Source organism: Desmodus rotundus, chromosome 2 (assembly GCF_022682495.2).
Source record: "Desmodus rotundus isolate HL8 chromosome 2, HLdesRot8A.1, whole genome shotgun sequence".
Lineage (NCBI taxonomy): Eukaryota > Metazoa > Chordata > Mammalia > Chiroptera > Phyllostomidae > Desmodus > Desmodus rotundus.
In genome coordinates, this window is record NC_071388.1 from 170,875,500 (window position 1) to 170,891,999 (window position 16,500).

The following is a 16,500-nucleotide window of genomic DNA, read 5'->3' on the forward strand; positions in this document are numbered from 1 at the left end:
CAGGCTAGACTGACAGGCCTCTTTGGTCCAACACCTCTCCCTGTTGGCATTCTGACCTCTGTGGCCCCTGTGCCTGCCTTCCCCAGTATCACACCCAATCAGGTACTGGCAGTGCGTAGGAGGGCTTTCCCCCTATTGAATTATCTTGCTCGGCTTGCGTGTTCTCAGTGCAAAACTTCCTTGAAATTCAACATCCTTGTCATGGCCCCGGGTGGTCTGTGCAGCTATTGTCTGGCCACTCTCCATGCCCTCAGTGCCTGGATGAGGAGCATGGCTAAGTGCAGAAGTGGCTCCAGCTGCATCTCCTGGGTGGCCCCTCCTTTTCCTGTCCTTAGTCTGGACAGGCATCTATTGGTATCAGATTCACCAGTGTGCTGTTTATATGTCCTTGCTGGCAACTTGCTACTTGACTGAAGGAGACTTTACCCTTTCTTCAAAGCTGTTACTACCCATGTATAAATGACAACAGAACAGAGTTTGCAAAGGATTTCGATTTCCAAAAGTCTCAAATTCTCATTTTAAGTCAGTTATTTGTGTGCTGGATATTTAAAGATTTAAAACTGTTCTTAGGTGGACAAATTAATAGTATTTTGCAATGCTGTAAGTGTGATGCTGTGGGATGAAAGTGATTTGTGAATGTATCCTAGGACTTGTCCTGTTGTCTTGAAACATCAGCTGGATTTTATAGCTTCCATCAGCTGGACCCTGACTTCTGATGAATGGTCTGGAGAATGTCACATGTTTCAAATGGAAAACAGCATGAATAAGCTGGGTGATTAAGAAATATTAAATGAATAGTGAATGCCATTTAACTAAATTGAAGAAGATAATTCATATCTTGAAATTAAATCATGGGGAGTAGGGTGGGATTAAGCGCCAAAAGTGAGTCCTTGGAGGATTTTTAGTGGAGAAATATACTGAATTAATTCATAGGAATTATCAATACTGAAGTGAAGAATGAAGTAGAGGTAAAAAACCTGGGAGTTGAATGAACTTCATGAAAAAGGAAGCAATAGTGATTTGGGATTGATTAGATGTAGAATATAAGAGGAAATATGAAATAAAAATTGGGTTCAATCTTTTGATCCTGATGAACAGAAAGAATAATGATACTGTTGCTAGAGAGTGGTCATTAAGCTAAACTAAATGGATGAAGTGATTAATTGTTTCTAGATGACAGGTTCAAAGTTAAATGTGAAGTGTGAGGTGAACAGTACAGAAAATGAAATGTGTAAGAGGCTGTAGAAAAATATAACCAGAGACTTTGAAGTTAAGAACAATCTAACAATAGCTGGGAAGGGGGGGGCAGTGGGAAGAGGGGATTACAGGAACTACTATAAAAGACACATGGACAATACCAAGGGGGAGGGTGGAGGTGGGGGAGGGAGGTGGGTTCAGCTGGGGTGGGGTGGAAGGATGGGGAGAAAAGGCATACAACTATAATTGAATAACATAAAAATTAAAAAAAAAGAAGCTATAGAGATGCCAGATTGTGTGTGGCTCAGCAGAAAAGGAAGAGTGTAGATCCGGAATTAGTGCATTAACTCCAGAGAAATGCTAAAGCCCCAAGAGTGAACAGTGCGTGAATTTTGTAGCAGGACCTTTCTGAGACTTTTCTTTTCCTCTTCTATACAAATAACATGCTTTTTTAAAAAAATTAAGAATTATTTGTTGCATGCACAAAATCTAATAATGAGTGAATGAGTTTAAGGAGGTTTAAATACTTTTGGTAAGAAAAAATTTTTCTTAAACAATGAAATTAGGAAGTACATAAGCCAAATTTCCTTTAGCCTGCCATGAAAAACTTCCCTTTTGTAGGAAGTTTCTTCTTTTCATGATGTGTATTTAACACATAATTTATTCAACCACCTTTATTGATATAACGGGTCATTAGTGAGCAAAAGAGAAAGTTAAATCAGACAAAATCAGGCTGGCAAGTGACAGAATTGACGATTCTTTGTTCGAATGTGGTTTGGCTCAAGATCCTTTGATGCCCATTTTTTAATTGGGTTGTTTGTCTTCCTGGAGTGGAGTCGTGTGAGTTCTTTATATATTTTGGAGATCAGGCCCTTGTCTGAGGTATCATTGGCAAATATGTTTTCCCATACTGTTGGTTCTCTTTGTAATTTGGTGCTGTTTTCTTTAGCCATGCAGAAGCTTTTTATTTTGATGAGGTCCCATTTGTTTATTCTTTCCTTTATGTCCCTTGCTTTAGGGGATGTGTCTGTGAGGATGTTGCTGCGTGGAATGTCTGAGATTTTCCTGCCAATGTTTTCCTCAAGGACTTTTATGGTGTTACGACTTATATTTAAGTCTTTTATCCATCTTGAGTTTATTTTCGTGTATGGCGTAAGTATAATAGCCAAGTACTGGAAGCAACCGAAGTGCCCATCAGCAAACGAGTGGATCCAAAAACTATGGTATATTTACACAGTGGAATTCTACGCAGCAGAGAGAAAGAAGGAGCTTATACCCTTTGCAACAGCATGAATGAAACTGGAGAGCATTATGCTAAGTGAAATAAGCCAGGAGGTGAGGGACAAATACCATATGATCTCACCTTTAACTGGAACATAATCAATAGAAGAAAAAAAGCAAACAAAATATAACCAGAGTCGTTGAAGTTAAGAACAATCTAACAATAGCCAGGGCGGGGGGGGGGGGGGGTGGGCGGGGACAGTGGGAAGAGGGGATTACAGGAACTACTATAAAGGACACATGGACAAAACCAAGGGGGAGGGTGGAGGTGGGGGAGGGAGGTGGGTTCACCTGGGGAGGGGTGGAGGGATGGGGAGAAAAGGCATACAACTGTAATTGAATAACAATAAAAATTAAAAAAAAAAAAGATCCTTTGATGCACTCGTCAATGCAAAAGGAGAAGTATGTCTAGGGAGGGTAGCCTATAGTAGAAATCTACTGTTACCAGGTCTTTCCAAATGCACGAGTGAGTCATCTTTGTCAGAAGAAGGTGCTTGTCACCATTTTAGATGTGAAAATCCAAAAGTGCTTGTTTTTAATGGCTACATTTCTCACTCTGGGCATGGGCTCTGCAGGAGATCATCCTCATGTACATTGTATATACATGTAGGAGCAAAACAAAGAAGTGACAACATATTATGAAATAGATGAGGACCAGAAAGAAAAACAGACTGATGTGATGTGGCCAGCCCTCTGATAATTTGTCGTTAAATGGTAAATAGAAAGGGATCAAGAGAATAAATAAATTCATAGTAATCATTTAATAAATTATAACCCTAGAATTGAGTAGATTGGAAAGGAATGCTGATGAAAATGTATTAATAACAGGAAATATATGCATAAGAAATTCATGAAAATATTAATTAAAAAGGATTTTAAAAAGTAGAAATAATAGTGAAAAGCTTCATCTAAAACATTTAGATGTTGTAATGATATCCTATTTCCACTGAATGCTTCTTTCTTTTTCTTTTAACTTTGTTTAATCCTCCTTTTGACACTTTTTTGATGAAACCTATAAAACGAAAAGAAACAAATTTATGCATGATAAAATGAATATAAAGTGCTTCTCAGATAAGGTCAAGTTAAAGGAGTTCATCATCTCCATGTGCTTATTATATGAAATGTTAAAGGGATTTATCTAAGAAAAAGAAGATAAAAATATGAACAGTAAAAATGACAGCAAATTCACAGTTATTAACAACCACATCTAAAACAAAAACAAAAGAAAACTAAGCAAACAACTAGGACAGGAACAGAACCAGAGAAATGGAGATCACATGGAGGGTTATCAACAGGGGAGTGGGAGGGGGAGAGAGGGGAAGAGGTATAGAGAATAAGTAGCATAAATGGTAGGTAGAAAATAGACAGGGGGAGGGCAAGAATAGTGTAGGAAATGTAGAAGCCAAAGAACTTATATGCATGCCCCATGGACATGAACTATAGGGGGAGAATGTGGGAGGGATGGGGTGGGCAGGATGGAGTGGAGTGAAGGGGGGGAATGGGACAACTGTAATAGCATAATCAATAAATATATTAAAAATGATTTATTGTGTCACTTTATCTAAAATGTCCTCATTATCTTTTAATATTTAACATAACAAATGTGACTAGTTTAAAAGCCTCTATTTTGTCTATATCTTTGTACAGGACAACCTATTTCTAAGAAAGTCAGTTTGCAGATATCAAAGTTAGGTAGAATGAATCAACATGTTTATCTTTATCATTTACTTTCAGTTAGATGTTCATGATCATTTTATTAAAAACATAAATGTGTGGCTGTGTATGACTGGTGGAGTATAGATGATTTTATTTACATCATCAACACTATTCTATAAATATGTAATTTTTATATTCAGAAGAAAATATTTAATTTTGTTCATTATAGAAAGCTTAAATATATTAATATAATCCTTTGAAATGGAAATTTGGTGTGTAAATATTAAAAGAATAAAGTTACTTTTCCATTAATTATTTTTCTATGAAGATACATTAAGAGAAATTGCAGGTAATATCCAGCAATATTCTCTTAATGTAGTTGAAAAGGGAACATTTATTAGATAAATTATAACACTTTGTTTCTTATAATAAATAGAACTAATTTCACATTTTTCATAGATTAAAAATTCATTTATCCTTTGAATAAAATTGTTTTCTTAACAGTAGTGAATTAATGCTAAGAATGTCTTCTCTACCTTTTCTGCAAGCCCTCAGACATGATCTTTTGGAAGTAAAATTGTTTTCATTCCCTCCACATCCACTGTAATTAAATGGGAGACATGTCCCAGTAACTGAATCGTAGTAGAATCTTCTCACGTTTGCTTTACACAATCCTCTGTCTGCTGGGGTCAGACACCAGGAGGGGCTGCGATAGCCTAAGAACATGAAGAAAACATAGTAAGTCATTATATGATTGTTAATCTGAGACTTTCATGTTACTGTTTATAGATGAGTGCTGTGGCACTTATATGTGAAACAGTAACCTAAATAAATAAAAGTAGTACTTAGTGAAATTCATGTATTTCAATTCCATGAAAATGCTTAACCAATCCCTAAGCATCTGCTAGACTGAGACCTCCAATAGATGAAAAACCAGATACATTTGCTAAGGGAAAGAACTATGAGTACTGTCTATATATATAACAAAAATCTAGTACATAACAAAAGCAACAACTATTAAACAATTTAACTTCTGATAGTTTGTCAATGATATACCCTAAAAACTATTAATATTTCCATATCATTTGTTCAAGAATCAACTTTTAAAAAGTCCCGATGAGCAGCACCCTTACTTGTTCATGAAACACTGTCTAGAATTGAAAAAAATAGAAATAATCTACATACCTATACATGAGTAATGGAGTGTACTACATTAAACATCTGCAGTTGATTCAAAAAATATAATACTGTGCATATGTTTTAGAAATAAGGTGTACATATGAACAAACATAATAACATATCTAGCAAATAGGATCAAGTATAATCATAAGACATAATGGTATAGTAATATATGTTTGCATATGGGAAAATTCGGGGAGAAGATAGGTACCAAACTATTCACAGTAGTCTATCTGTCTTCTTCCCCATTTCACAGGCATGCCTGTAAACACAAAACTGTCTTATTTTTCTCAGACCGCCAGTCCTCATGACAATTCCAGTCATGTAAGAGGCACACGATATTTGTTGAACTGAAGTTAAGTACAATGTCTCTACCTCAGGTTGGAAACATAGGTTTGCAAGTCCTCTGATTTGAAATAAGATTCAAAGACACAAAACATTTATTGATATTTTATAATTATGTTTTAGTTGTATCAGTGTTTTATGTTATTTCAGAAACTCATAATATTAAGTAATTAAATGCAGATGCTTCAAATCAAGGCTTTAATTGTATTAAAATTATCACTAATAAAATATGTATAAATAATACCTCTGATTGTTGTATTTTTTCCCATTATCAATCTCCATTGACACTAATCATCATCATCAATTATTAATACTTTTAGCTCTTATTTTGTGTTAAATAGTAAATTAAACATTTTATATTTTTCATCTCAATTCCCAATCTTCACTAAACTTTATGAGGTATTGCTCTCCACATATAAGAAATGAAGAACCTGAGGCTGAGAGTTGTGTGATTTTTTTAAAGGCCACAGAAAGTTGGTAAATAGAAGAACTAGAATTTAAACCCATATCTTTCTGCGCATAAAGCCAACACTCTTAACCACTATGATATGTCATCTGAAAACTAAGAAGAAAATAAAAACAACTAAGCAAAGATATTTTTTGATTATGAAATAAAGTTGTCACAACTTTCTCTTTATACTCGATTTCCCAAATTTCTCTTCTTTAAAGCGTAGGTTCGGAATGTCTTTGAATGTCTCAGATGCTTCATACCCTCGGCTACCTGTGTGAAGTTGGAATGTACCCAGTTTGAAGAGGAGAAAGATATCCAATCAAAATAGACAGCAGACAAGAAGGCGGCAAACAAGTCTGAGGAGCAACGGCGCTGAGCCGAACAGTATTCAGAGTGCTCAAACATTTAAAGGCAAGGAGTACTGGGTTGTCCTGTTCACTGTGGACTGATTCTAGAAATGATAGACCAGACTTCCTGGCTTCTGTGCACTCTGTGATCATATTTGCATGGCCAGCCAGATCCATTTAGTGGCATGAAGATGTGACAGAAAACTCAAAACCTCATTCTGTAGTGTCCGTAGGGAAGATAGAGTTGGGATGTTCCTAATCAACACATTTTATATCAATGCTTCCCAAATTCATTCCTGCAGAGATCATCCGGGAGTCAAGAAGAAAAAGGGCAGTCGTTACTTTATACACAACATAGAGAAGCTTTTCTGACTTGTTCCCACCTCATTCCTGACTTGCCGTATAATAGTCAACACTGAATCCATGTATAATAGGGAGTTTTTTTAGCAGGAAACATGTGCCATCAAATTAGTCTTATTAATTTATAATTAAGTTTTTATTTTATTTTATTCATTTGTGGATCGGTTTTGAATTATAGCTGTATCACAGTCACAGGCGTAAGAAGTTACTTTCTACTATCTTACTTGTTCATGTAAACTTAACGTCTTCCAAAATTACTTGGTTTCCAAATTGGAAGTCTGTGATTGTTCTCTTTTAAAGATACCTGCATATTATTTTAAGTTTTAGAAATACTTCTCTGGACAAATCTTATGACCAGGGCAAACATTCATCTTTGTTAAACACCAGACACGGTCCAGGAAGAAAGGGATTAGCTAAAGTAGTCAGTGGTCACCTTGGGGACTGGGTTTTGATGGCAGCAGTCTTGGCAGGGAAGTGCTATATTTTTGTTTCTCACCATCTCCTCTGACAGGAAGTAGAAGGTCTGATGGATCCTCTCCACAGGTTCTTAGCTATTTTTGGAAAGCCAGCTTGTCAGAAAATCAGCATGTGAAACCCCAGATTCACCACGTAGGCATACTGAGATTATGAGGGAAGTTTTTATGCTTCCTGGTCTGAGAACACGTTATGAAAAGTAGAATTCTTCGCTGGGACTGTGGAAGTGAGTTGTCAATGAAAAGGGGCTTTTCAGAAGCGTGGACAGTGCCAGTGGCTCAGCGTGGTAGGCAGCTGACTGTCTACCGGGGGTGGGGCAAAACAGGTTACCGTTGGGGGTATTCTTGTGTAATTATTTATTAATTATCATATTATTTATTATTAATCTACTTTGGCCAGCCCTTGCATATTATATTTTTATATATTATATATAGTATATCTGAAGTACACATCTGATCTCTGTGATCATTTATCTATCCATCCATCCCTAGCTATCTATATGATGTGTATGCCACCTGGTTTTCCTGAGTCAGTATCAGATTATGCTTTTTTTACCCTTTTTGTTGGGGGGGTATATTGTGTCTCTCCATATATGATTTTCAAAAATGAAATAATTTAAAAAAACTTTTACATATCCTTTTTCTACAAAATTTTACAAAGTCAATTTTCTGTCAATACATACATATTTAAAGTAAGTAAAACATTTTTTAGCATCCCATGTTCATTTTCATTAGTGTCCCAGTTTGGATTACACATGACTGCTGAGGTTAAACTACATACAAAGGACTGATGGTCTGAACAAAGCAGGTAAGACTGAGAATGGAAGAGACAGGAATAGATGTTTCATTGGAAAAAGCCGTGGAATATAATGACTGGCTAGAAACAGAGAAGTGACTAAAGTCTGCCATGCCCTCTTCTGGAATAATTGGGAAAATGGTGTCAGAACTCTGAGAGTTTGAAAAGGGATAAAAATTCCAAAAATACAAGTCTTTTGTCTTTGAAGCCTGTGTTTCTTCTTTGTGCCAGGATTCTTAGCTCAGACAATTTGCTCTCACCTGTGCACAGGTGCATGCTCAGAAAATATGGTGTAAAAATCCCTTCAAGACAGAGTTGTGATCACCCAAGTAGCCTATTAATACTGAAATGTGGAAGTAAAAGGAGAAAATGAAACCTCAATTATGCGTAGTATGAATTCACCTATCTCGACTGTAGGGGGCTCACTGGAAAAATTATTTTCCCAAACTCACTGCAATATTATGGAAGTTAAGAATAAATAACAATTAAAAAGAATTACCAACCATTTCTAGTAACATTGAACAGAACTTCTAAAATGCTTGTCCAGTATCATTATGAAGGAGAACTATTAAAATTATATTTATGTACATCTCACTTAATAACTGTAACACAATCTAGCTACATTTTTGGAATATTCATGTGCTCTGCCTAAGGTTTATTACTTAATGTAAAGAACTTTAAATGAATGATATTCTATTTATATTGTAGACCATGTACTATTCCTATAAACTGAGTCAAAACCTTAAATAATTTTATATCATTTCAAAAAACCTAATATTCAGAGAACCTTTCACATTGACTAAAACCTGGAATGATATCAAAAGTGGCTTTATAGACCTGAGCAAAGCCCTTTGAGGAGTGCAGCAGGACTAACCTAGCTGTAGAAAGGGCAGGGCACGGTTGCCTTGCTCCCCTCTGACACTTGGATGGGATAGAGGAGGGATGTTGTCGGTCTCAGATAACAGAGCGGGACAGCTGCACTCCCACCTTCTGCATCTTGGATGAGGAAGAGAAGGGATTATGCATGTTTTAGGACGAGTAGAGACAGACCTCTGTCGTCACCCTTTACCTGGTAAGCCACCCTTCACACCGAATTTACTGAAGCATTGCAAAATTTTCATGTTTTAGATAAGAATGTTTACAAAACAAAAGAAGAAGAATATATCATGCTTACAGAAAAAGAGGGAAAGGGATCAAATTGGGTGGAAAAATTTAGATTTTGAAGCAAATAAATATAATAAAGTAGTTCTAGATAAATAAAGGAGGCAATACGCCCTAATTTTAAATGAAGATATTATGAAAGTATCATCCCCTAAGTGTTTATTATTTTAAATAAAAATCCTCTTAATTGAGCTTTCTTTTAAATTCAAGTTGTGAATTTTTATGGCTTCCTTCATTAATCGTTTACTTTCGCAACTGTTAATTTATTGATGACTATTAGTGCACGTCTAATAAAAGCAGAGAGAGGGCATTTATCAGATAGCATTTAAAAGTCATTTATTGCCCTGGCTGGTGTGGCTCAGTAGTTTGAGTGCTGGTCTGTGAACCAAAGGGTTGCTGTTTTGATTCCCAGTCAGGGCACATGCCTGGGTTGCAGGCCAGGTCCCCAGTGGGGAGTGAGTAAGAGGCAACCACACATTGATGTTTCTCTCCCTCTCTTTCTCCTTCCCTTCCCCCTCTCTAAAAATAAGTGAATAAAATCCTTTTAAAAAGTCATTTACTGCTAAAAATAGCTGAGTCATACCATATGACCCAACAATTCCTTTTGTGGGTATTTATGCAAAGACAATAAAAGCACTAATTTGAAAAGATATATGCACTGCTAAGTTCTCTGCAGCATTATATACGATAGCCAAGATAGGGAGGCAACTGAGGTGTCTTTGATAGGTGAATGGATCAAGGAGATGTGGTATATATACACGATGGAATATTATGCAGCAATAAGAAAGAATAAAATCTTGCCATTTGTGACAACATAGGTAGATCTAGAGGGTATTATGTTAAGTGAAATATCAGACAGAGAAAGACAAATACTATATGGTTTTACTTACATGTGGACTCTTAAAAATCAACAAACAAGCAAAACAAAACAAATACAGACTCATAGAAACAGAGTGAAAACAGGGAAGGGGAATACAGTCAATGGTATTGTGACAAATTGCACAACAAATGATCACTAGAATTAGTGGGGTGATTACATTGTAAGGTAAAAAAGTTCCAATCACTATGCTGTACACCTGAAAGAAATATAGGCAATGTAAGATTGTATACTAAGTTCACTCAAATAAAAAAATAAATTTAAAAACTCATTTACTTTCTCAAACTTATTTTCTTTTTTTCTTCTTTTTATTTTGGTAGTGTATCTTCAAAAATCATAATTTTCATAGAGTTCTTTATAAAACTTGAAGGCAAAAGCATGCTCTAACCTACTCTAATCTTTTTTAATGATAAATGCCAACATTCTCTATTTGAATTAGTACAGTGACCTGAACACAAAATATTGAAACATACTGAAAACTGATTTCACACATTTTTTACTTGTAGTTATATTTCATCACATGTATATTTAAACCCATTTATAAGTTTGTCATTCTAAACTCTCACACCTTTCACAGCAATAAGATTGAGCATGGTTCTCAACACGTGATATTTACCTGGACGAAACAAAATGTCATTGAAAGACACAGGGCTGGAAGGATACATAGAAACAATTCAATGAAACTATTTAGTTTTAAAGATAAAAAATCAAAACTACAAAGCTATTTATCATTATTTCAGACAAAGTGGTCTTTAAAAATTTAGACTCAAATCTGGCATTGAATTCCCTGCTCTCATTGTAGACACTAAGGACCTTACGGCCTTTTGGATACGCCGTGCGGTTCCAGTCGCAGCGAAATGTTGCGTGCCCTTTATGACATCCCCCGCATGTCAGAACGTGGCCGAAATGCCTACACTTTAGAGGATTTCATCCTGAGGCACTCAATTCATTTTTGAAACTAACATTAAAAATAAATACAGGACGAAATTTATGCTTTAGATTTCATACATTAATATGGATTCTTAGGCTGCATGGTGGGAGATAAGGAAAAATGGAGATGTGGGGTGGGGGTGGGTTGAAATGGCCAGGACTGCGGGTGAGGCACGAGCAGAACTTAATTCTCCTCTAACATGACAGTGTTTCAAGTACAGAGAGCATTCATGCTGTTTGCTCTTGGATGTCACGTCTCCTTACACTTTCCAGCCCTGCTGTACACATGTTCGTGGTTCTCAGGGCTCTGTGACGTCTAAGTTCTGGCATTCAAGGCTGAAGCAAGTCCCACAGACATGATCGGGTCTGTGTGGGGCTGAGCTGACTTTTAGATCCCTCATTCCGGATGAGTCATAGTCAACAATTTGCAGTGCTTTAAATCCATCTGGGAGAATTGTTGTTTACTTTCTGTTTGCATACTTGCTTATTATTTTGTCGTAAAGAGAGATGCTCAAAGACGTCCTGACTCTGAGCCCCGTCTGATTCTCACGGCCAGGGTGGAGAACCTCGGGCCCAGACACTAAGTCTCTTTTCAGCCTCAGATTGCAATTTTAGTAGCCACAGAATGCTTTCAACTCATGCCAAGTTCCCATTTCACACTTGCATATGGACTAAATCTAAGTAAAATCTCCAGTTTCTGAATGACCACGTGATCTTTTAAAACTTGGGTAGAAGTAGGACCTTACATTTATCCCATTAATTATCAGCTTTTTAGGCTGTTTTGAACTTTTCAGATATTTGTGGTTTCCACTTATATTTTCCAGTGCTTTCTCTATTTTCACAGCTCTGCAATTTTGTGGGCATAGTTCCTCTATGATTGTTTAAATTTGAATAATAAGTTGACAGGGTAGAGCCCAGAAAATAGTTCTGCACAAGTCCAAAAGAAAATTTTCTTCAAAGTGACATAATCTTTGGGGATAGTTATTCAAAAAATTCTTAATTTGTCCTGGGACTAACAGCAGAGACTGGGTCCGATGTCACATGAAGAGCACTTACATCAGCCTCTGACACACTGCTGCCATTGTGATTTGAACATCAGACATTGAGATGATAGTTTATAGAATCATTTTATAAATTAAATTTGGCATAGACTTAAATATCATGTGATATGGAATCAAAAGCCCATTTCAATGCATATGTAAAAATAGATTAGGAAAATTATTACTTTTCTGATATTAAATGTCTTAAAGATTTTGAATCTCAGTATTTTAACACACCTATTATTCAATAAAAAGAGAGGTATAATTTTTTTAAAAAATCATAGTTCTAATATGCATTCCACTTTTATTGTTAATATGACAATATTTCTCTGGCAGCAAATTAAAAAATAAAATAAAATTCTTACCCAAAGTTGTGATAGGCTTGGTAGACTGGGGTGTCGAGTGGCCATTATCGACAGGAACAGGCTGGGTGCTGGTATTGTTCACTGGAAAACATACAGTCAATTAAAGTGTGAGACACCGTCACAGGCTCATAAACAAAAGCACAGCACAGCTGTTGTGGTAAGAAAAGCAAGCTTTTAGAAGTTTTATTCACATGGCTATGTTAAATTAGTGTGCAGTGGGTCTTTTAAAAAGTTACACATATAAAAATAAGATAACATTTTCATGAGTAACTTTGTGATTGTTAGTAAAAAAAAAAAGCATGAGGTTGAATGTTTAAGTCAATCCTTCAATAAATTTTATGGTCACATAAAACCGATTGATTTTAGGTGGAAGTTTCCAAAGAACTACTTGCCCTCAAATTTCTATAAACTTAAGGATTTCAGCAGTCCTACTCTTGTGCCTAAATGATAATACAGTTTTCTCAGGTAAGAAAATTAAATAATGTAACTTAAAAATACTCTGTTGGATTTGTGGAAACAATTGTCCTTGTAGTTAGATTTCTTAAATACCTGTGTTTAAATATTTTTTTTAACATAATGACTAATTTCTATCAGATTTGCGTGGCTAAAACAAAAGCTAAGTAAACTTGAACATCCTGTAAGATGTCATGTTTTTCAAAACATGCCTATAAATGAAGTAAAGTCAAATGAGAAATGAACTTACATGGATTCTCACAGGTGTTCTTGCATTCTTCCAGTGATTGGAAGTTGTTCATGTTGCCCAGGCACCCACCGTATACGAAGCTCTCACACTTCTTTGACTGGTTGTTATAAAAATACCTAATGAAATAGGCTCGACAGATTCCAACCTCTTCTTCCAAAAAGCAGAAATCTGGCTTTTCTAGAAATTATAAAATATCAGAAAACAGTACCCCTTTTTATAAGTAATTTATTTATGTTAATTAAATTTATAAGAACCTAGTTGTGTTGAAGTTACTTAAGGAATAAATATGAAAAATTAAAAGTAAGGTAAAATAACTTTTCAATGCTACAATATTAAAATTATTGTATTTACTGTGACATTTAGAATAAGGAAGATGCAACTACTGTCACGCATTTTGCTATTTGAATTTCAAGTCCTAAAGTTTTCACAGTAAATTAACAGGGCATTAATTATCAACTGTTTTCAAAATTTGAGAGAATAGAAGATACTGAGATATTTTTACCCTTGGATTGGAAGTATAAAATATTATTAGGCAAAAATTAGGTTTGGTTATTTTTATTAAGTTTATGTGTATCAGCATTAAGAAAGGTCTATAAATATTTCATTTGTTTAGGTGTGAGGTCTCATTGGGGGAAAAGTGTAGTGTGTTGCTTCAATAAGAGATTTCAATTAAAAACTTGGAGAAGCTTTGAAGGGTATGGGAGCTTTTCATAGCTATTCTTAGAAGTTCCTGAATTCTTATGCCGGGTCTAATATCTGTGATCGGTAGGACACCCTGCACCTTGGTTTCCTATTCTTCCTCCCAGTCAGTGGAAGGGCTGCAACAGTGCAAAGGCGGAAAGGAAGCAGATGTTCAGGGGTTGCAGAGGCTTTGGAAAAAGCCTCGCACCCACCCTCTGTTAGCGCTCCAAAGCAGGCTAACCGCAGTGGTCACAGAAGTCGTGCGACTGTGATTCACGTTACAAGCTTTGTCTACAAGCACACTCTGTAAATAAGACAACTGAACTTAGTTTTTAAATTATGATAATCTCAAGAAATACTGCGCTTGGAATTTTCAGTGCAAAGCTTTAATTTCTCCATTTCCCCCTGCAACTATAGTACCATAGTGGCAAAAAATGAACTGTAGTATCCTTTTAAATCTTTTCTTTACATTGTTTTTTATTGTATTTGTTTCCATTAACCTTTATCCCACCTATACTCTCTTCCCCGACTCCCCCCACAATCATCACGCTGTTGTCTACCTGACTGGCCTATCTAAGGAAGCAATACTCAGGAGTGTTTTACTCTTAAAAGAGTGTTATTTAATAATGCTAATGATTTCTGCAACAGTTTCAAATCTGCAGAAAAACATATATCCTATGAAACATTGTGTTATCAAATAAGACATCCTATTTTAATATAGCATAAAATATCTATTTTATTTAATTTCTTTAAGTTCCAAATAGGAAGTGATTTATTGACTCTCATTTCTCAAGATGAATATTACACTTATTTACATAGTAACAATTTCTTATACTTAAGTTTAACATGTGGGACAGGAAAAACCCCCATTCAATTTGTATAATACCTTTCTTTGTAAGACAAAATTGCATTTAATTATTATCAGTTTGATTTGTTTTGGTCTCAGCATGTACTTCTTATGAAATTTTAAATGATCTTTAAGTATATAACAATTCAGTGTTCAGCAAGAAGAAGTAGTGAAAATATTTCATGGAATCAACAGCAAACAGTGACAAATTATGCTCAAAAGTATAATTAATAAATTCTACTTCTGGAACTTGCTATTATTTATTTGACACCCTGTTCGAGGACATAAATATATTTTAGGACAATGTCAGGACTGCACACATAAATTGTTTTTGGTTAGGCCTACAGTTTAAAATACTTTTGGTTACAAATCAAGAAATTTATACCCCGTCTTTGTCAGATAAAGGGACATTGGTTTGGAATCTGCACGCACAATCCTTGCTCTGAATTGAGGCCCCACTAAAATGTGTTAACAGAGAGAACGCATAGTTAAAGTTCTGTACCAACTGCTACAAGCCACGTGATTTTCACTCAAATTTTGTTTGAGGCTACATATTTAACAATTGTCTTAAACTCAACTTTCTTTCAAAAAAATCATGCCTCACAATTCTCAGATATATCAAGTAGCAATCATACTGAACCTGTACACAAACCCTAAATAATACTGACAAAAGCAATTATTTATTGTTAAGTATCTTCACTTACTTTTGCTTATGCTTGTTGACAACTCAGAGATATATCTATTCAGGGTAATATTGGATGAAATTTGCTGACGCCACACAATGCTGAGGTTATCAAGGGATTGGAGATCTCAGAACTAATGTAAACTAGCAATATCTAAGTGACTATTTGGGAGATGTTAAAACATCATGTGTGTGGCTGGCCCTGGATTGTAAGTATCACTAAATATCATGCTGCATTAGAATAAGAGTAAACACAGAGTTTAAGCCTTCCTTACCCAAAACTATGCATGTTTTTTATAATTTTTCATTTTATCTACTAAAATAAAACACCATTTCAAAGATCACATGGATTTATAATGAATCTCATATAAGAGAAACCTAATAATTGAATTTGTAAGTGCCTTAAATAAATGATGCTAACGAGCATACAAATGAATATTCACCTTTTTGCAATGCTGTCTTTGCCTTTCCAGGCTTCTTCAGATAATCTGCAAGAAAAACAATGTATGTGTATCAGTTATCACAATTTATGAAATAACGGGATGAATTTCAGTTTAACAAACTAAGATGATATATTCATTATCATTATTCTTACATAGAATATTAACATATTTCATTTTATTTTGTCCAAATATTATATTATTTTAACTATTGCAACCACAAAACCATTTCATTTTATCATTGTAATGTCTCAAAATCTGTGCTAAAAGATCCAATACATTTACAAAAGATAAGAATTCATGTGAACTGATGCGGATCCCAGCCTGTGGGATCAGTGTGTTGTGGCTAAGACGAGACAAATTCACACGGACTACTGAGTCCTGTGGAGGAAAAGGGATGGCATGGCCACTCCCTCAAGAGGAAAGCACCCAACCCTTGCCTTGACAGGCTTTTGTTGTTTTTCTGGGCACATTACATTGAGGATGATCCCCATTTACTTTGCACAGGTTCGCTTTAGGTGGTTACAGAAAACAAAAAGGATGTTGCTAATTATATAAAAAAGGAAGGGTATTTGCAAAAGTAAAGGGAAAAGTGGTTAATCTGGTTACACTTGTCCTTGGAAGATTTAGCATAGATTTTAGGAAGTACTTTAAAGATATGCAGTAAACTTTTGCTGCCTCAATTCAAG

General features: G+C 35.4%; 1 protein-coding gene across 1 annotated transcript in view; it reads right to left on the reverse strand.

Moving 5' to 3' along the window:
• Nucleotides 1-2,843: 2,843 nt before the first annotated feature.
• The window catches only part of LOC112305841 (tissue factor pathway inhibitor), a 43,935-nt gene continuing 30,278 nt past the window's right edge, over nt 2,844-16,500 (reverse strand). Inside the window, exons 4-8 of the mRNA XM_045196243.3 lie at nt 15,815-15,859; nt 13,162-13,338; nt 12,459-12,539; nt 4,671-4,850; nt 2,844-3,490 (exon numbers count right to left, since the gene is read on the reverse strand). Coding sequence (XP_045052178.2) covers nt 3,396-3,490; nt 4,671-4,850; nt 12,459-12,539; nt 13,162-13,338; nt 15,815-15,859 — 578 coding nt within the window. The 3' untranslated portion in view covers nt 2,844-3,395. The remainder of the gene's footprint in view (nt 3,491-4,670; nt 4,851-12,458; nt 12,540-13,161; nt 13,339-15,814; nt 15,860-16,500) is intronic.